Consider the following 22,137-nt stretch of genomic DNA (forward strand, 5'->3'; position numbering starts at 1 on the left):
CAGCGAAAGAGTAAAGAAAACGCTCTCCTCCTGCTCGTCTCTTCCACCGCGGCTCTCCCCAGTTAGCCCGGGCCCCGCCCCCAAACACCGTGCAAAGTTGGCTCAGAGACAAGGCAGAGGGACCACGGGGCTAGGGCGGCTGATGGCAGCAAGCTAGAGCAGCGCGTCCCGCAGCTGCGAGAGTCGCCTGCTGCTGCCACGACAGCTGTCACCCCTCGCGCGGCCGCCCGGCGCGCCCCTCTCCCCCCGGGCGGCCCGGAGCCCAGGGCTCCGAGCGACGGCGCTAACAGCTCCCGCTCACAAGTCGCCGCGTCTCCAACCCCCTGTCCTCACCACAGCCCGGCCGTCGCCTCCTCCGCCTCCTCCCCCGCCGCTGCAGCGGCGGGCAGCGATTTGGCGCTTCCTGGGGCTCGCCACCGCGCTCCCCGCACAGGCTGCTGCTGAATCCCCGGCGCCGGCGCCGCAGCCCGCAGCCCACAGCCCAGCCCGCGGCCGCCCCCGGCCAGACCCTCGGGACCCGCGCCTGGGCATCCTCGGGGCGTGCACCCGGTGCGAAGGCGGGGGGCGGGACGAAAGGGGAGGGGAGTTCCTGATTCCCTAGCGGACCCAGGAAGTTGTCCTTAAAAAAAAATACATCGCCTGCCCGCGGTTGAGCAGCCACCCCGTCAGAGCAGCATGTGGACTGGCTCGCCGGGTCCCCGAAGCGCTCTGTGGCTGCCGCTGCTGCCGCCGCCGCCGCTGTCAGAGCAGCCGCTGCCGGCAGCAGGAGCCCCGCGCGGGGCGAGGAGCGGGGACGCGCGGCCGCCGCGTCCCCTGCTTACTGCTGGCCGCTTCTTCTCGGGAGGTGGCAGTCGCTGTTGCTGCTGAGAAACCAGCCAGCATTTTAGGGCTGGTCGCCTGGTGAGGAGTTGAGACTCTGCGCCTCCCTTCTGGACCCACATGGCTTGTTACCTGGTCATCAGTTCGAGACATCTCAGCAATGGGCACTACCGGGGCATTAAAGGAGTCTTCAGAGGGCCCCTCTGCAAGAACGGATCTCCCTCTCCGGTAACCTGCGCGCGCGCGCGCACACACACACACACACACACACACTCACACACACACACACACACACATTCAAAATCAATATAAACAAAAAGAGATATTGTCCTGGTACTATGAGTGGGTGGTGGGTATCTACCTTACCGGTAGGTATATTGTGTTTGTTTACACAATTTATTGACAGACTGTTACACAGCGAGGGGTGTGTGTTTACACGTGTATTTTCAACAGTCATTAGCATCTATAGTGCTATGGATGCAAATATTTACAGAATGCAGTTAACTGCAGGGCTGTGAAGGTAGCTCCTGTGTGCTATGTCAAGTTAGGAGTCTGCTGATTTGGGTAATGTAGAAAGTTTGAGTGGCACTTTATAACCATGCTTTGTGAAGTCATCAGTTGGGATTAGTTTAATAATGCTGCTGTTACTTTATAAGAAAATAAACTCTTTAAAGATTTTGCGTCAGGGTCTTGGCAAAAGGAAAGGTGTTGGATGCCGAAACTTGATTAAATCTAATGCTTAACTGTGTAGGTTCTTTAAGGAAAGCCAAAGAGTTCTTTGTGGAAATGTAAATTGGATGGTTCATTGTACAATACACAAATGTATTTACATGCAATTTGAGTGATTGCTATTTCACTTAGTAAACTATTCAGTTTTAGTTTACCATTCGATTTATTTAAGTATTTTTTTATAAAATGATTTTGTCCAGAATATATGACTTCAATATATTATTAATTCATTCCTTGGTACATACTATACACTAATGTTTTAAGGGCTCGAATGTGTTTCAAGAAAAAAAAATATATATGTTATGATATATTAAAAAAAGTTTTGGGTTGTTAATAAGTGATTAAAGAACGACTTTTCAAGTTTAATGTAAAAACCAGAATTTAAATCTGTATGATATAAAGAGGGAAAACTTAAGTTGCCTGATTTTTTTTTTTTTTGGTACTTTCCATCATGATTTAATGCTTCATTAGCATGTATTATTCAAAACTGCAATACATTATAAAAAACCTTTGATTAAGTGCTATATGTGATTTGCATGAGAAATCTAAAACCAGAAAGCGCAAGTAGCCAGTGATATCACTAGGTTTCCTAATTATGACAAAGTATTGGCTCACATGCTTTTATGCACTGTAAAAAGTGGGTCATTACAAACCCCCCTCCCAGCCGTATGGTACTGAATTAGAAGTGTTCGATGGCATATACTGTTTATATTGTCACTTACAATTAAACTCATAGGGTCAGAAGGGTCTTGGAGAGTTTTTGTTGAATAAAGCCCACATTCAATCCTTCTGAGCAGCTGGTCTGAATCCTTCCTATTTTTAAAGAGTCTCAGGATTGCAGTTTCCGCAGTCTCAGCAAACCACCTTAATGTTTAACTACTCACAGTGTCAGAATCTTCCTTATAGCAAACTTAAATCCTTCAAATTCTTCTTTAAGCTCATTTCATCTTGAAAAACCTAGAATATTCCACCTTTCTCATAGGAATTATTTTTCAACCCTTTGATAATCTCTGTGGCTGTCTTCCAAAACCTTCTCTTTGGTTATGAAAGTTGGAATTGGATAATGTGTTGTAGTATATCTGCCTTAATAACTCATAGGATAAAGGGAGAATTACTTCATAGTTCCTACATTGTTTAGGTCTATTTAAGTTAGTTAGAATACGGTGTTAATCTTCCCAAATGTAAACAGTTTGCAGAGGAAATATCTGTCACATGATTAAAAAGTGTCCTTCCTCCACCACTGTGGTCACTCATTTCCCAGGAGCCTGACTGACCCCACAGTGTGAGTGTGGGCATGCGAGTGTGGATGTGAGAAGACAGCCCATATCCACGTAGCTCTTCTGGCTGACGGGTGCTCACCCAAAAGGACACTATTCTTATTCACTACTGGGCCGGTTCTTACTAAAATACTAACTTGTTTACTTTATCTAGGCACTACACTTTGACTCACTGGACTGTTCTCTCCAATATTTACACATTCTAGTGTACTTAAAGTACGTTTGCATCATTTAAAAAATATCTAAATTAGTCTGCATATGTACTTCCTACACCTGATTTATTTTGTCTTCTTTTACATTTTACTATGGAATTTGAATGACTTTTTCAAGGTTTGAATAGTTTCTCACATGAGCTGGGCAGTATGTGAAAAAATGATGTTCATTCATTCATTCATCTGTCACAGGCAGGTTGTTGAGATAAGTCAGAATTGCCTTAACATTACGTAACACTTAGTCTTTCTTCCTAAATTAAAATAGGTCACTACCTTCTGGATCCTAGACCCTTGAACATTTAAGTAAAATAGTTTCCTGGTCTAGATGAATTCATGTTTTCCTTCTTTATTAATGAGTTGTGAAGCATGAAACTAAAAACTCTGGTTATACATCATTTCTTTTTTTATTTTCCACAATATACACCCCCCCAGTTCCTTTCAGGTTGACATAAATTTATTGATTTTTTTCATCAGCATAAATATTAAACTCACAGATCCATAAGATACAGTCATTTATTTTTTCTTAAAACACATAGCTACTCTGACAATACCATTTTTTTCAAATTTAGTGCCAAGAATCGTTTTAAATTGACGTCTACATCAACGGCTTTAGTTATTTCCACTTGCTGAGACTCAGTTTATCTGGGAGTATGGATTGGGATACCATTCGTTGATTTAATTCACTCTCACTTAGTTCTGTAATACTTCAACTTTGGTTCTTACTCTTTTAATCTAACTGTTCCTCATTTCTATTTTAATTTATATTTTTCTGTTTTAATAGAGCTGCTTAAAAGTAGCACATAACACAATTATTGAATGAGACCATTTTGTAACTTTGTTATAGAAAAGAGAAACAGCCACAATTCCTTTTCAATGTAATAAGAGTTTCTTCTTTTGTAGTTCTGATATAAATACACTTGGATAATATGAATTTAACATTTCAATGTCTTATAGATATAGCTCTTCAGTTAGATACTTAAAGTAGTTATAGATATTTGTCATGTTCAAATCAAATGTCTGTAGAATCTGAACATGTGATATTAAACTGATAGTACAAAAGGGAATGATTATATTTATATACATTTTTATTTCAAAAGATTTCATTTAGAAAACATTAAATCATTACATGGAATTCTTGTAATAAATACTTAATGGGATACTTGAGAAATAAGCATGAAGTATTTTACCCCTAAACAATTTTTACAGATCAGTAAACTGAAAATCTTAGAGTGAAATTCAGCTCCTATCTTCAAAGTTAAAACATGCAAATGTCTAATCTGTTGCATCTCTCTTCTTTTTGGAGACTTGGTATGAAAAAATAGCATATTACTTTTCATCCTAATTAGAATGTGAATAATTGATTTGAGATAGTTTATGTTACTTTAAATTCAGGGATAGATTAAAGAAAAGAAAAGTGATGGAGAGTATTACATAGTGCTTAATGGTAAAAGTCTCTAATTTTAGAAAATATATTTGCATCCTCCCACATTTTAGGATATTTATCTCCCACCCTATCACAGCTCTAAAATAATATGACTGAATGACGACTTTAAAAATCAGTGTGAGATACATACACATATATATACACTCATACACATAGATATAGATTTAGGTACACACTTGGCTATCAGTACTTAAGCATAAGGAGTTACCTGTATGTTACATTATAGAGTCTTTTACCATCAAATATGTTAACAGTAAAACTTTGTTACAATAACTGAAGTATTCGTTAAGAAAACAGTCTATAGGTGAATTCATTTTGTCCTGAACTTCTAAGTTCTTCTACCACCGTGTTAGAATTTAATAAAACTACTAATATCCTCCATATAACATTGAAAAAATATTTTAATAGATTCTTAGTTATTTTATGTAATGTAAAATATCATCTCAAATTTAGATTCGAGTATGGTTTGATACGGCTTACTTAATCTGTGTGTGGTTAATGGTAAGACTATCATTCAGGATATCTATTGAGTAAATGTTAATAATAATTATAGTTGTATGTTTTATCTGTGGTATGTATTTAGCTTATTACCACTCTTTTGAAGCTTGGATAGAATGATACTCCTTAAAAAGTGCTTATTCCTGAGAGCACCACGGTTAGACATCCAGGGATATCTGTTTCTGGAAAATGCCTATTGTCTTTCCCTGAAGCATTGGATGTGAAGGAAATTCTTGGGATTTTCATCTGAGCAATAATAGATCAGGGTCCTTGGATTTTGTTGTTGTTATTTTGTTTTGTTTAATGTTCTTATCCTAAGTTATATATATGACTAAATTGCCTAATAGAATGAAGTGGCATACAAACAAGTAAGCATTTTAAATGGACTAAAAAATCCTGTAAATCTCCCTTTTAAAAATTACAAGTGCATATTTATAAATGAAAGAAGTTCTAGAAAAGATTACCTTGAGAGTGCATCTATTCAGAGAACTCCTTAAATTAGTGCAGTTACAAACTTGTTCTTTTTTCTAATGCCTATAACTTCAATTGTATTTTCATTATGCTTAATAAGTACATGTTAAAGACATCCAAAAATGCTCTCAAACTGATGCACTTTTCATGTGCCAAATATAATTATGAAGATATGCTCTCCCATAGAGAAGTCACCTGCCTCTTCTTCTTGAATTCATGAATACACATTGCTGCCTTTCATATTGAAACTTTTATATAGTTTCAATAAAGAAGACTCAGTTACAGTTCCTATGATACATGTTTTCTTTGTTATGTCAGATATTGTATTAAGCAACCTCTTTTCTTCTCATTGCCTTTTCAACTCTTTTTTATCTCCCCCAGCTAACTGATTTCAGAAACTTGCAGTTGGCGTTTATGCTTTCAAAAGTTAAGTGTCAACTTTCTAGAACTTAAATTTGTGTTTACCTGAATTCAGAATGTTTCCATGAGAAGAAGAATCAAATGCGTGTTTGAGGACTATAATTTGTGACTTTTATTAGATCATATTACATTTATTTAATAATTAAAATTTGATGGTTCAAATTCCTTGATTTGTTTCTTTTATACATACAATTAAGATAAACTATTTTAGGTTTCTGTCCCATGATTTGGGAACAAAATAAAAATAAAACATATTACCATCATGTGTAGGCTAAATGGGGATGGTATTTACATAGAACTTAATCATCCATAGTTAAAAAAAAAACAGTGTTAGTTGTAACTGTGAAATCTTTGTTGTATATGTGAGCACTAAGATACATATTTTTCATGTGTTAAGTATTAACAGAGCTTGAAATGTCAGTAGGTTTAAGACTATTTTGGGAGCCAGGACCAAGACGAGTACTACATATTTCAAATAACATTATAAAGTGCATTTCAGTGTGAATTTAGTTTGTTCAAAATACACATTGTCAAAATAATTCTTTAGTATATATGTACATATTTTGTAGAAAATAATTTGAATCAAAATTGAAATAAAAATGGTACTTTGCTTGAAAATGTCTTTTGATTTTAACAAATATGGTTTTTCAAGTAATCCTTATAAAAATAACAGGTGACAGCCTTTTGTAGATAGATTTTGTAAATCGGCTTTACTTAGTGGATAAAGTCTGGAGCAAGAAATTAACTACTTGATATGTTTGCATGAAAAAAATATAGTTATAATGATAATAGGAATACTATGCCAATCACTAAGTTCCATAGTTTCTCTTGTGTTGGAAGTTCTTATTGGACTTGAAAAGAAATTCTGGAAAGATGAATTACATCATACCTTAGTCAACATTCTCAGTTGTAACTAAGACAGTGTTAGCTTATTTAAGACAAAAAATACAAAAAAAAAATTATATAGTATTTAAAATGAAAAAGACTTTTTAAAATATTCACTAATGATCCTTCTTTTCCTGATATGAACCTCCGATAACAAGCATGGAACTAAACTCTTCTTTCATTCAAATTTGATACCTAAAATCTAAACATATAAATGTTTCTGAAAAACTTCTGAGAAACTAATAATGTATTTTTTATTCACGGATAAAGGGAGCTGTATAGTTAACTATTTTTCTTTTCTTCTTTGGCTAGTAAGAAACCCAGAGCCAAATTTCTGGCTGAACAAAGTGATGGGGATTGATGTTTGCCCTCAGAGCAACGTGTTTCCCACCCCTGCTCATCTCCTCTAAAAGTCTATCTCTTATTTTAATTTTGTTTTCCATGGTTCTCCTTCTTTTAAATTTATTTTTTATTGTTTTAATGTATAAAGTTTCTTTCAGATGACTTAGGTCTGTTGGGAAAGCAAGTCAGGCTATAAATAAATAATAAAATATAGAATATCCAAATCTAGGGCTGCCACTCAGGATTTGGTCCTGGACGGCTTTGAGAATGATTCATGGAGAGTATTCATTTTGTTCACTTGTAGCGAGTATATTTAGGGTTGCCAATTCTTTGCTTTGACAATTGGCAAATTTTATCTCACTCTTGTGTGGGTGTAATAGGCAGGATATAACTTATTTTGAAATGGATGCTGCCAGTTTGTTTTTTTCTAAACAATCTTTTCCCTCCCTGGCATTCTTCTTGTCATTGATCTATATGCCTTTCATTAACATGATTATCAATTTTTTCGATACCTTTCTTGGTTCATGCATAAATGTTGGCATGTACTTCTAACTCCAGAGGCACAGATCCCTGCAAATGGTGAGAACTGCCCCATTCTGTTTGCTCTGCTACCTAAGCATACAAGTTCCTTTTCTGTTCACCATTGACACATAATTTTCGTCACTAGCTCGGAATTTAGAGCTTCCCCCATATCTCCATTCAGAACCCACCTACCGGTGTTCTTCCCCTGCCCTCCTTCCCACAGCTATTACTCAGCACTTCACTTGGCCCATGTACCTCCCCAGCAACAGACAAATACAGTCAGTAGCCCCCCCACACACACATATGTCCTTTCCAGATCTCCATTTTGCTAAGAATAATTATATCCCCTAACATCTTTCTTGGCAAGCAAAGGCTATATGCATTTCCTCTTTGTGAATGAAATAAATACCATATTCCAAACAAAAAATAACCATTGGACTCCTTTTATGAATGATGGAGGTGATGGAGGCTCCACTTAAGTCTGACCCTCCCTGTTGATTTGCTTCATCTGAATGTGAAGTTAGGTGACATAGAAGTGGCCATATTAATTACATTCACATTATCTGAAAATATTCAAAGTCCTTGGGTAGTATCTAAGAGTCTTCATGATCCAGCTACTACCTACATCTTCAGCTTTAACTCTATTCTTCCACCTGATCCTATGCTCCAGCCATATTGAATTACTCAGAATTCTTGACTATGACGAGTGTTTATAGACCTTTATGCTGTTGCACTTGCTGTCCCCTCTGCTACATTTGTTGGGCCATGTCTTACATATTCTTTCAGACTTAACTAAAGAATTGAGTCCTCATGTGAGTCTATACTGAGTTCCCTATCATGGGTCAAGTGCTTCTTTTGCAGGCTGCTGTCCCATCCATTGCTTGCCTTGATTACCACTGAACTGTATTTGTTTATTGGTCTCCATTTCACCAGGAGATGTGAGATCCTTGGATTGATGTCTGCCGTTATCCTTATATCCCCAAAGTTGAGCACAGCTTCTGGTTTGTTATAGATTTCAATAGAAAACAAAAGGATTTTGATAGAAATTTAAGTGGTATAAATGTTTTCCCTTTGGTCCTGCTGGTAGCTCCTTGAAGAAAACTTTTCCTTAGAGAATTTTTTCCCATGTTAGTTAGTCAAAATCTTTTGGAAAGCAAACTGTTCTACTGATGGATTAAGTGGTCACTGTTTTCGTGGTAATACTTCTCACTTTAATATCTAACAAGATCATTTGGCCAATTGCCTCAAGTATTATTTAATACTTCCTATTAATTCAAATTGCAGAATGCTTTATTCCATGTAACCATTTTATAACATCTTTTGTTAAAGGCCACATGAGACTGAAGATTGGCTATAAATAAACAGATGAAATTCGTACATGAATTAGTTAAGCCATATTTTTCATTGGCACATATTTAATAGCTTCTGAGAAATGAATTACAAGTTAGAAACTTGATAATTCCCTTCCTATTTAGGAGTGTGTAGTAGGGAGGAAAACCAATGGAGCTTACACCTTTTCTCTCTTTTTCTTTCCTACTTTCTCTCTCTCTTTTGTTTTTTTCTTTCTTTTGAAAGAGAGACACTAATTCTCTGATCAGCAGTCACTATAGCCCTTGAGAAAGCACCATCCTGGAGCAGCCACAGCGTGGTTGTTGCATAATTGCCAACACTCTCCAATTGCCTGAATTTATCAGTCACACACTTTCCATCAAGGTTTTGTTAGCACTTTCTTTTCTTGAATCAATCAGGATATGTCTACTGTCCACAAAAGGAGCTTGGACTTCTTCTAAACAATGAATTTGGGCCAAAATATCCAGCCATCTAGGGTGGACATACAGAGAGATAGTAATACTCTCTGGAGTGGGGTGAATCAGGTTTATTGTATGGTCAGTTTCTTAACAAATAAACTTTTGTTACAGTTGTTAATCAAATATCAGATATTTGATATCTTTACCATATTTATAGAATAAAAACATTGGAAGGGCCCTTAGCAATCTAGTTTAGCCTCCCACTAGGTATTTTTTAATATATCACTATGATAGGCAGAATAATGACTCACCAAAGATGTCCACGTTATAATCTTCAAAACCTTTGAATCTGTTATTTTACATGGCAAAAGGGACTTTGCAGATGTGGCTAAATTAAGGAAGTTGAGGAGATTATGCGTGTGGGCCCACTGTAGTCACAAGGGTCCTTATAAAAGGGAGGCAGAAGTGTCGGAGTCAGAGAGAGAGCTTTGAAGCCGCTATGGCGGTGGCTTTGAAGATAGAGGAAGTGGCCACAAGCCAAGGAATGCAGGCAACCTCTTGCAGCTGGAAAAGGCAAGTAAATGGATTCTTCCATAGATCCTCCAGAAAAATCACAGCCCTGCTAACACCTTGATTTCAGCCATGAGACTTCTGACTTTATGGACTGTAAGACACTAAATTTGTGTTCTTTTAAGCTGTGGTAATCTGTTAGAGCAGCCACAGGAAACGAGTATAACCACTCTTAATACGGGCAAACATTTCCAACGGTGAGGGGCCTTTCTGCTCACCAAAGTGATTGATCCTCTTGTGAGACTAGTGTAATTAATGCTGAGTCTCCTTCTCCCCTTCCCCAAATGTCACTGTCTCCTTCTTCCTTTACTCACTGGCCCTCAGTATGCCCTTCGGAAGCAGGAGGGTAGATCTGCCCCCTCTTCAACATGACATCCTTTCAACTATTCAGAGACAGATGGTGATTTTTATTGTTAAATCATGTAAGAGACTGAAAAATTTGTGAAATTCACTAATCTTCCATGTATATCACTTGCATTATTTCCTTATATACTAATCGAACTTTCTGCAACTCAAAATGCTCTATTACACTTTTTTATGTGATATAAGTTTTGAAATACAACATACTGGCGGTTTTTATATTCTTGAAAGGTGGTAAACTCAGTGAAACATTATCATATATTTAGAAAAATACTGTCCACACTTTCAAATGTGTTTACTTTTTCCAGATATTTCCCTTTTATGTTGTGTACCTCATCTATACAGAAGATAAACTTAAGAACACAAAACCAGATCATTTTAAAGGCACATCTTAAGGCTATCTTTTTTGATTTGTTTAGACATTTTGATTTAGGCATTTGCAAATTCCTAGAGGGAAAAAAGCATTAGTTTTAAATAAAAAGTAATAGGATCAATTGAAGTAGTAATTATAATTTTATGAAATTCCCAACATTTTCTATGCTAGACGTAGTGGTATTTAAATGGAAAGTTATTTCTTAACTTTTGTATTGAAGAATAATGTAATATATAAATTGTCAAAAATCATTAGTGTACAGCTTTTTCATGCCCTAGATGTAGATGTAGAACGTTCCAAATCTCTGGAAGCCGCAGGTATGCCCCTGACTGAGCACCACCCACCCCAAAGGCAACCGTTGTCCTAACAGCAGATTATAAACTACCTTTTTAAAAAATGATATTGAAATGAGTTTTAGTAAAAAATACATATACCTGTAGCTCAACTGACAGCAAAGGCCCTCCTTTTTGGGTGGGGACAGGTAACTAGGCAGTGTTTCAGCTGCTTCCCTTTTCTACTTCACTTTGACTGACTGCAGCTAACTTGCTAACTGTTTGAAACAAATGAACAAAAGAACACTGATTTGGTAAGAATGAATGGATTTATGCTATTAAAACACATGGATTATATCCAGGTGACATCTGTGAAGTATTTCATTATCTTTTCCTTAATATTACATGTTGAAATTCAAAGATCTGACCATCATGTAGATTTAGAAATCTTGCAAGTGGTTAGGAATGGCTGTTGAGTTTTCATTATTTGAGAGGAGGTGTGAATTTTGGATTTGGTGGCAAGATAACAATAAATTATTAAAGGAAGGAAAACTCTAGCTTGGACTTTTTGTAAGAAATGAAATTTATGTGCAAATGATATGTAAACTTTATTACAAAAGTTGTTATAATTTCACACGCATGCACAAGGGTAAAATATGTTTGTGTTACTATGGAAACAGGATTATTGCCAAGAAGATTATAGATAAAACCCAAACAATGCTTATATTAATCAATCCTAATTTAAATGAGTTTAAATATATTTAAAGAACTAATCATGTATTTTCAATCAAATTTAATGCTCATCTTCCAATATTCATATGCTACATAGTATGAGTTCAAGAGTTCTGTAGATGCTGCTGGAAGAATCTTTGGTGACAATCACTGAGGATTTGCTTTCTTACTGTTATAAAAGGAAGATTTGTGAAATTGTATTATAAAGGAAAAATAATGAAGAGTAATAAATTTTCCCGTGTGTCCTTTCCAATAGTAGGTCACTTTGCTGTGAATTTGTTTTTTTTTAAAATCACAGAGAGTAGAACAGGTGAGAAAGCATAGCTGGAGAGAAATTATAATTGGCTTAAGCATGTTCATGGGGCGTGGCCTTGGGTGGATTTACATAGTATATAAGCATCACTCAAGATATTAAAATTAGACCCAACAGACAGTAACTAGAATACAACATGTGGTCTGCTTGTGTGACAAAAATTCGGGTACATAAAGTTTTAAATTTTTCATTAAGTCATGAGTATAAAGCTAGCCCTAAGATTCAGTTTCTGATGATGAGTGCTGTGTTCCATGAAGTCTGGAAATAGCCTGAACCTCAAAATTTTTTACCACCCTGTTTGGAAACAGCTCACTAATGTTTGACCAGTGGCTTTCAGGTTGTTGTTGTTTTATTTTTTAAGCTATGATATATATGCTTTGTTCAAAGGAAAATCCTATGAGCCAAGCAAACTAGACAGAAGAAGCAGAACTGCTTTGGCTAAAGGTGGGGGGAAGGTCTTGGGTGGTGAAAGGGGCCTCCTTTTCCTCTGTGTCTGGGCAGGGAAGCTGAGCAGGGAAGATGCACCTGGGCATAAGCCCTGGAGTTCTGTGATTTGAATACCTCTTAGATGGACCATGAAAGGTAAGTACCTGCTCTTTCCAAAACTTAGTTACAACGCTTATATCTTGCCTAGAGTAACTCAATTAGCTATTTGATACGTTGCCAATTAATTTCATCACTAGACGTTGATTATATATTTCACTCTATGTTTGCAAGTTTTATAAAAAATATTAAGGTGACTTTGGGAGTTCAGGAACACCTTAATGGATAAGCTCAAGGAAGCTCAAGAAGTTTTCCCCTGAGCTGAGTGCCCAAAGAGGTGGGGAGGCTGACTTTAAATAGGGCCCATGGGCATTAGCCAGTGTTGGGGGGCAGAAACCTGGATAAAAGCTGGACTTGGAGAAACCCAAAATTTCTAGAATTGAAAACAGGAAAATGTTTTCAAAATCTTCGATTGGAGAGTCAAAGTCATTCATTCATTCATTCATTCACCCATCGTGTATTTAACAAGTATTGTTAAGGGTCTACTATGTGCCAGGCACTTGCTATAGCAAAACTGAAAGATAAATCACACTGTGGAAAGAGAAGACATACTTCCCATGAACTAAGCTTTGGTAAGAGACCAAACTCCTTTGTATAACACAGAAGGAAAAAAAAAAAGGTGAGGGGGGCCTCTGAAAAGGGTGAACTGAGATAGCCATCCGTGTTAATGTGGTTCAGTTGGCCCATGGCACTAAGCACTTAGGTCAGAGTTTAAAATTAATGTAGATCTAGACAATTCTAAACATTTGTAGACTTTTCATTTTGTCCTTTTGATTTTGTTTTCTTTTGGATTTCTTAGTAAATTTTTTTTTTTGGAAAATTTAGCCACCTGCATGAGACCAAGGGAATGACAGCAGTTGAAGGCAGGGTTCCTGTAATCCTGCTAGTCTGGTTGTGGGATGCAGCCTAAGGGGCCAGCACCAAAAGTATGATCAGCTGAGGAATGAAGGGATGTAGTAGACATAGTGCCTAGAAGAGAGAAAGCATTAGAACACTAGACTGCACTTCGTGTGGTGTGAGGACCTGAGTGCCCCCTTTTCCTTGGAGATCTATATATGGGGAAGGAATTGTTGGCTACCACCCATAGAGAAGGTTCTGTTTCTATTCCTTGGAGAATTCTCCATTCCTAGTGGCCAATGCCAGACATTTCAATTTAGATGCTGCTAAATGCAAATTGCATTTAGAAATATCCCTTCTGCATAAATGCATAAGAAATATCCCTTCATCCTGTTAGTTATTTACTCTTCATTGTGAATAAAGGATCTGGAAAAGATTCTTCTCTTAACCTAATACCTCAGGTGTTAGGTCCCTAAAAGAAAAGGAAGGAAACCATTGAAGAGGATAATGAAAGCATAGTATGGGAGCATGAAGGTGAGTTTTAATTCAAGGGTCTGCTTTGGAAGGGCTTTAGGGCCCCCTAGACAGTGGAGACCACAAATAGGAAGCTCCTAAGAGCAAGATGAGGATTTAAAGGACCTTGGCTGGGGCCGGCCCTGTAGCTTAGTGGTTAAGTTTGCGTGCTCCGCTGCTGGTGGCCCCGGTTCGATCCCGGGCACGCACCGATGCACCGCTTCTCCGGCCATGCTGAGGCCGCGTCCCACATACAGCAACTAGAAGGATGTGCAGCTATGACAAACAACTATCTACTGGGGCTTTGGGGGAAAAAATAAATAAATAAAATTAAAAAAAAAAAAAAAAAAAAAAAGGACCTTGGCTGGAAGAGCTCTGGGCTACTCTGCTGAAAGATATACACACCAAGAGTTCTTGGTGGAAAACTCTCAGGGCAACTATGGCTCTGCCTCAAAGCTGGTGAAGTTCAGATCCTAAGTTTTCACAAGCCATTTTGGAGCCCTTACTATATGCTGGGCACTGTACCAGGAGCTGATATAATGAAGTAAATACAATTAACGTGGTATCTGTCCCAGTGGAGACTACAGAAAGGGAATGAAGATAGGTGATAAACAGATTTTTATTTCATAGTACCTTATTTATAAATGTACAAGTTCTTGTGAAGAAAAAGTAACAGATGTTAACAAGGGATATAACAGGGTGACCCTAATTAGTCCTAGAAATAGGGAAGACTTACCAGAGTAAATGATGGCTAATTTGAGACTTGAAGAATGAGTAGTAGTTGTCCCGGCACAGAGCCCTAAAGCAGGACCCAAGGAAAGACTCCCAGGTGTGGGATGTGGGTGTGGGCTGAGGGGCTGAGGGGCTGAGGGGGTGCAAGACAAGGCAGGACTGGCAGGTAAGGGCCACGGCCAGGTAGGATCCTGTAGGCCATATAACAAGGAAATAAGGAAATTATCTCAGGTAGAAATATGCTTTTAATCTCACTACAGAACTAAACACTTTGTGGTCCTGATATGAGATCTTCTGATTACTTCCTGTGGGTTGTGCCAAATGGGATAGGTAACCATGGCTTTTATGGTTGTTGTTATTGTTATAAATAAAAATCAGAAATGATTTATAAACAAGAAAATAAGATTACCAGAATTGAATCATCATTAATCTTAGTTACTTGTGTAATAAGTTCATTATAAATAGGCCCTTATAAGGAGAGAAGAACTGAGAATTAACTTTATAGATCTATGCACAAGAATGATATTATGATTTAAGGTTCACCCAAAATACTCCTCTTTGCTGTTTTAGTGTAACCTGGGGTGGTCTGGCCAAATGCGGGTTTTCTTGCTTTAAGGGTATATGACATTTCTATCCAGAAAGCAAAGGAAAATGGAGTTTCTGGGATGTTTTGAATCATTATAGAAACTCATTTTGTCTTTGTTAAGGAATTTGGATCAAAAGATGTTAGACACCATTCATATGATAACATTGAAGACCCAAGGTATAATCAATTACTTCTTTAGATGACGCACCCCTCTGGATCTCTGAAATGCATGTGTGGCTGCTAAAAGATGAGTCCCTTCCAGTGTTGCTTGGTAACAAAGGTTGCATGTTTTTATGTTTATTTAAAAATTTAAAATAAAAACCATGATGTATGTAGGGTTTTGTGGTATTGTTCATGTACATATTTTGCCTTGTTTATGCATTTACCCCTCCTGCCTCTACAGTTTTAAGGTGGGAGCATGGATGTTTTCCCTTCATGTATTAAGAATTGAGAAGTGGTTAAGCATGTTGGTTTTAGAGTTGGACTGAACTGGTTTGACCTCCCACTCCAGCTCTAACTAGCTATGTGACTGCTTCAGTACTATGAGCCCCAGCTTGTACACTGGGGATGTGACTTGCCTTATGGGGCCACTGGAAGAAGTGAAGGGGCTAATGAATGTTAAGTGCCCAATGAAAGGCAGCTGATGGTTACTTCTACAGCAAGTTAGCTTGTTCTGTCATAAACAGGGTTTCCTTGACCCCTTAAAATGTTCTCAGCACTAACTGGGAAATTAGCCCTTTTATATCAAATTGTTGAAACTTGCTTTTTTGGATGGCCCTATAAGATTGCTCTTTACTGTAGTTGTGTTTTCTTGGGAAGAGAAGCATAGGCATGGAGGCCAATTAGCTTTCTGTTTAACACAACTGTTGCAAATAGCAGCCCTGTGTTTTCACAACTTTCATAATGAAAATACTCAGTATGCCCTACTTTCCTGATATAGCTTTAATTCAAGACAATGACACATTTGAAGTGGCTTTTCTATTTTACTTATTCTTTTTGTCAGAGCATATTGAGTTAAGTAGATGAGTTGTTTTTATGATCTTGCTGCCATGTGGAGGAATTTTTCTCCTCTTTTCTATTAGGGATAGGTATTTAATCTAAAACTACTGTTTGTGCTGATAAACATCCAGCCTCATTACTGTATTTAAATATCTTTCACTGCCTTTGGAAATTCTAATGAACCAGTCAGGTGTTTTTCTCTCCATCACTTTCCTCAATAAAAACCTACTTTAACAGTAAAATATTTGAAAGGAGAAAATATTATGACTAAGGGTTGTACATGTTGTGCATATGTTCACATTTTGAGCAAATATTAAGGTCCATGTGCAGATACAGTCTTCTATACCCATACATCCTGCTCTTAGCACAAACAGAAAGTATTCAATCCATGTATATCATTTGCCACTTCATGTTGCAAAAAGCATTTGTATCTAGTCAGGATAACAGAAACCATTCTCAGCTTTTCAAACAGAGGGAGTACAATGCATGGAATTGTTTCCGAAGGTGTTGAAAAGCCTGAGGGAGAGAAAAGTGGAAGGTCCTATTACCCAGAGATTAGTAACTGAAGGAAGTCACTACAGCCCCTCAGGCTGGAGCAGCAAAGGGGAAAGTGTATTACCTGGACCCTACGACTTACTCTGGTGGCCCTGCGGCCGCTGCCACAACCACTTCCCACTGCTCTGCAGGCATCTCAGAGCTCACCGTCCCACTGGTGCTACTGGACTCGCTGCCTGAGTGCCTGGTGCCTCCAACTGCTGGCTACTGCCACCACTGTGCTGCTATTGCAGAGGCCAGCAGATGCCGGTGCTGCTGCCACTGCTACCAGAACCCAGGAGTGCTGAGATGCCAAGGCAGCTGGAGCCAGAAGCAGAAAAAGAAAACCATGGTTTCTTTCCTTTCCCTAACTTGCACTCTCCCACCAGTGCTTTCCATTGGCAGACCTAACCAGAAACCAGCTGGCAAGGAGCTCTGGGATATACAATTTACAGGCTTCCAGTCCCAGAGTAGAGTAGGAATAGTGAGAATAGAACTGATTGCCAACAGAGAAATACCTAGCACTGCATTTACAACACTTACCATAAGATTGCAGAAACTAAGAGGGAGGGGAGCTAACTAATGAAGGAAATTATTTTATATCTGTTATATAGAAATCTGAAGGTGGGTGCAAATATTTATGTTCAACCCAGACCTTATGTATACTCGTTTCCTATCACTGCTGTAACAAATTACCACAAACTTAGTGGCTTCAAACAACACAAATGTATTATTCTTCAGTTCCGTAGGTCAGACTTCCTACAGAGGTCTCACTGGGCTAAAATCAAGGTATAGGTGAGGCTGCCTTCCTTTTTGGAGGCTTTAAGGGAAAGTTCATTTCCTTGCCTCTTCCATCTTCTAGAATTTGCCTGCATTCCTTGGCTCATGGCTACCCATCCCCATTTGCAAAGCCAGCAAGTTCTTCTCCTGCTTCCATCTCTCTGATTCTCTGCAGCTGGGAAAACTCTTTGTTTTAAAGGACTCATGTGATTAGATTGGGCCACCTGGATAATCCAGGATCCTCTCCTCATCTCAACATCCTTAGTTTTAATCACAGCTGCAAAGTCCCTTTTGACATGTAAGATAGCATTCACAGGTTCTGAGAATTCGATCATGAGCATCTATGGGGGCCATTATTCTGCTTACCACATCTTAGAATTTTAGATTCATATACATCTGTAGTTAGTCACTGGTTATTATCTCTCAAAGATGTCTCAAACACATAATCTCTAAAACTAGACTAATCTTCCACTAAGTGTGTTCTTCCATGGTTAGGAACATCATCTTCATCCAACAATCTAGGTTTGAAGCTTCAGAGTGTTTTTCTTTAATCCCTCATCAGACTGGTAAATCTGCTAATTTTAATCCCTAAATATTTCTCCTAACTACCCCTGCCCTGCACCACTCCTACCACTCCTACCTCCTGCCAAGGAATGTAAGCATTTTGCATTTTCCTGAAAATAAATTGTCTCTTGATTACCTGTGTCTGGCATTGTGCTAGCTGGTGGAGCTGCTGTCGTGAATAAGGTATCCATGCTGTCTGCTCCAATGGGATTTCCAATCTGGAATGGAAAACACACATTAAACAAATAAACCTGGTAAATGTCCTGGAAGGGGACATTCTGATTTTTCTGATTATGATTCATTTTTCAAAAATTGGAGTTAATAATTTGTGAATGTTCTAGAGAAAGGCCATCAAGTTGATTGATTTAAATGTAAGCATTAGTAAGGTTTTTTGTGTATATGTGTTGCTTTCCCCTGATTCTGGAATATAAAGATGGAAAGTAAGACTTCTAAATTACATGTCAAATATGGCAACTTAATTCCTTATGGTAAAATCAAGCTAGAGTGGCCTTTAGAGTTCATCTTTTTTGTTCATCAGTTGTCTAAATGGGGCTAAATTGCAGATTTGAGGCCCCCCACACTAGAGTTAATAGAATCAGAATGCCTGGGGTGGGGCCTGGGATGTGCATTTTAAACAAGCAGCCCACGAGTTTATCATATGTACACATTAACATTGTGAAATTATTGCACCCGTGTCAACTCACCAATACTCCCTTGATTTGTAACTCAGAGGCCAGAGGCTGAGGAAGGTTTTATGACTTGCTCACTCTCTATCCCCTCCTTTTCCACTGGTAACTCCTGTGGGGATCCTCCATGAAGCTTCCCTGATGTTCTGAGCACCTCCCTAATGCCCAGGTCACAGTCACAGTAACAGGTAGGAAGCACTCATTGTGTGCCATACTATGCCAAAACAAGCCCTTTGCACATTGTCTTATTTAATTCTCAAAACAATCTTCAGATGTAGGCACTATTATTTTCCATTTTGCAGATGAGATGAGGCTCCACATTTCACAACTTCTGAGTGGCAGAGAGCTGGGGCTTGGATCCAGGACCTTTAGATTCCCAAGGTCAGATGTGAAACAATTTCACTGAGAGTTGATTCTTCCCTCTCTGTGCCACCATGATGATTTTCACTTTCCTTTATTAAAACATAATGGCATTTTAATGGTTGGTTCACATATCTATTTCTCTTTCTTTCAATCTCCTGGCAGTGGCATCTGTGTTTTCTTCATCCAGGCAAATAATAGCTAGCCCCTGTGTGCTGCAGGATCTGCAGCTTAGTAGGCACTCAATAAAACTCTGTCCCCTTGGTCATTTTATTCATTCATTCAATCTTGGTCGATTAGAATGGATCAAAATGAAAATATTAAGTTAAAGTAAATGTAAAATTTGGGTATCTACACGTATGGCAAAATTAAAAGGTAAAATTTTGGGAAAATATTCATATGTACAGCAGTCGGTGTGTAGGTATAATTAACTAATGTTCAGATTTTAGTAAGAAACTAATGGTAAAAACTCTTGTTATTGACAATTACACAAGACAATAAAGGTACTTTCCAAGAAACCAAAGACATTAAGAATACAAAACAATTCAAAAGTGAAGCAAACACTTTTCAAAGATTTTCTCTCACATAAATTGCAAATAATGTTATAATTTTTCAAGGTGAAAACTCCAAATTATCTCTCTTTACAGGAAGAAATGTATATTTTGCTTCCCTTATTGTTATGTACTTTTTCTTATTGTGTCATATACTAATTCTGCTCATAGCTATGAATATTAAAAATTGATTTATGTACATCAATCAGGTGACAAGGCGAAGTGGTGTTATTACCTTTTTTCTTCAGGTACATATGATTAAGCAACCAATTTCTTATTAGAAATATAAAGGAAACAAAAACCCATAAGACTGACATAAGTCTATTTTCATCTTATTAGAATTTGAGTTCTTTGAAATAATAATAAAAAAATCCCTTCATAAGTATATTAAGCCATTAAATTACAATGGGGTGATTTTTTAATGTTCCCATTATTATTGAAGAATATAAGTAGGGTATTCAAAACACATATTAATAAAAGTTAATTAACTGATCAGGGTCCAGTTGTCTGAATTGGCATTTAAGCCAATCGGGGGGTAGCTCAGATTCTTCCAGAGGATATTAAGAGCAGCAGCAAAAGCCTGCTGAAGCACACCCTGTGCTTTACTCTGCTAGGAGATTTTCTAGAGTATCTCTAGACTAGTGGATCCTCGCTGCAGAAGCATTATGTATCAGCAGCTTGACTAATTGGCCTGACATCCCTGAGGTCTCCCTGGGCTGCTGGTCAGAATCCAGACCATCTTATGTCCTTGTCACAAAGCTTATTGTCATAACTGCATTATGGAAACTGCAAACTTGCAGAGCATACTCTAAACTCTGATGACTTCAACAAGCATTTATTGAGTTGCTGGTTATTCTCATATATGATTTATCTCATTTAATATGTAGGTGCTCATTCAATTTACAGGTGACAAAACTGAGGCCCAGAGAGGTTAGATAACTTTCTCAAGGTCACAGTTAGCCAGCAGAAAATAGGAGATTTGAACACAAATCTTCTAATGTGAAACCTAGAACTCTTTGCACTTTGTGTGAGTAGGTTGCTCTGAAAAATGTTTGTCAGGCCGCTAAGGAATGGTTTGCTTGAAAAGGAAAAAAAAGCAACAGAAAACCACATTCACTGACTTAAGCAAAAGAGAAGAATTGATTATTGGAAGGATTCAAGGGTAGAAAATACCACCAGGTCTCAGTCAGGGCTGGGAAGTGGAATCATGAGCTGAGGTGACTGTTTGTGTCTCTGGTATTTGCAGATGTCTCATCTCTGCTGCTCACTTCAGCTTCGTCATTTGCTGCCTTACAAATGAGCTTTCTCTGCCCCTGGTAGACAATGACTAATCCAGCCCATGAGCTGTGTGTGTGTGTGTGTGTGTGTGTATGTGCACGTAATAGGGCAGGAGGGGAGAGAGTGATTGGATGGGGGAGAGGGTGACAGGGTCACACAGTCTGTGGCCCACACACAGAGCTATGGGAAGAGATATTCTGAGGAAGGGGCATGGGCAGCTTCTCAGATGGGAGTCAGTGGAGGTGGGGAGGACATAATTGGTAGAGAAACGATCTGTGTTATTTATACAAAGCCTTCCCGTACTGCGCTGTTAAACTTTGATAGTTAAATCCCTGGGTCTCCCACTTGTTTGGGAGGAGTTTTATGAATATTAATTGGTTTCTTTAGTTTGGGTTAAAACAGTTGTATATATACTCATGTGTACATATATGCATGTGTGTGTGTATATATATATATATATACTGATATCTCTATATATCTATATCTATAATTATATTCCAAATATGCACATATAATTCTATTTATGCAAGCATTTTATTCCTGGGAGTAATCTTCATCAAGGAGGTATTTTGTTGTCGCTTCTATAATACAAAGGGGAAAACGTTGTCTTATTGTCGTTTGTAAACTAATTGTGCTTATACAAGTATCATTTGGTTAATATTAGCAAGAAGAATCAGGTAGTGCCAGAGAGAAGAAATGGCACTTCTGTTAGTAGAATGGCCTACCTGTGAGCTGTGGGTTTCCAGCTCCTCTGACATGGTACTATACCCTGAGTAAACATCTTAGCAATAGACATGGGTGAGTGGCTCTCCTAAGAATTATCCCACAAAGCAGTTTTTATGGACAAGAGGACTCTTGAGGAAAACATCACACTCATTTCAACTTAATGTTATATGAATGCCCTAAACATCTTTCAGTTTACAAAAAGATTTGCTCCTTGTACAAGAAGGTCAAAAGTGAAAATGTCAAACCTGATTACCTCCCCTTGTATGTGGTGAAAGGAATACAGGAACTGCTGAGATCATCCCATAAAAAAGATAAATATTGAGTACATTCATGGATGATGTCCTGGCTAAAAACATCCAAGGTAAGAATTTTCTTTGTCTCTCACAACCCATCCCTCATCTGTTCACCCCTAAAAATTCGACCCAATAATCTTGTGGCTAATATGCCAACTTTAAAACACT

At 38.2% G+C, this 22,137-nt stretch overlaps 1 protein-coding gene across 1 annotated transcript in view; it reads left to right on the top strand.

Annotated features, from left to right (window-relative positions):
* Positions 1-673: 673 nt before the first annotated feature.
* Positions 674-22,137, top strand: part of ZNF804B (zinc finger protein 804B) — a 509,244-nt gene continuing 487,780 nt past the window's right edge. Inside the window, exon 1 of the mRNA XM_004431321.3 lies at positions 674-1,047. Within this exon, the coding sequence (XP_004431378.1) occupies positions 940-1,047 (108 nt within the window). The 5' untranslated portion in view covers positions 674-939. The remainder of the gene's footprint in view (positions 1,048-22,137) is intronic.

This window comes from Ceratotherium simum, chromosome 1 (genome assembly GCF_057802395.1).
Source record: "Ceratotherium simum simum isolate JZ-2026a chromosome 1, ASM5780239v1, whole genome shotgun sequence".
Classification (NCBI taxonomy): domain Eukaryota; kingdom Metazoa; phylum Chordata; class Mammalia; order Perissodactyla; family Rhinocerotidae; genus Ceratotherium; species Ceratotherium simum.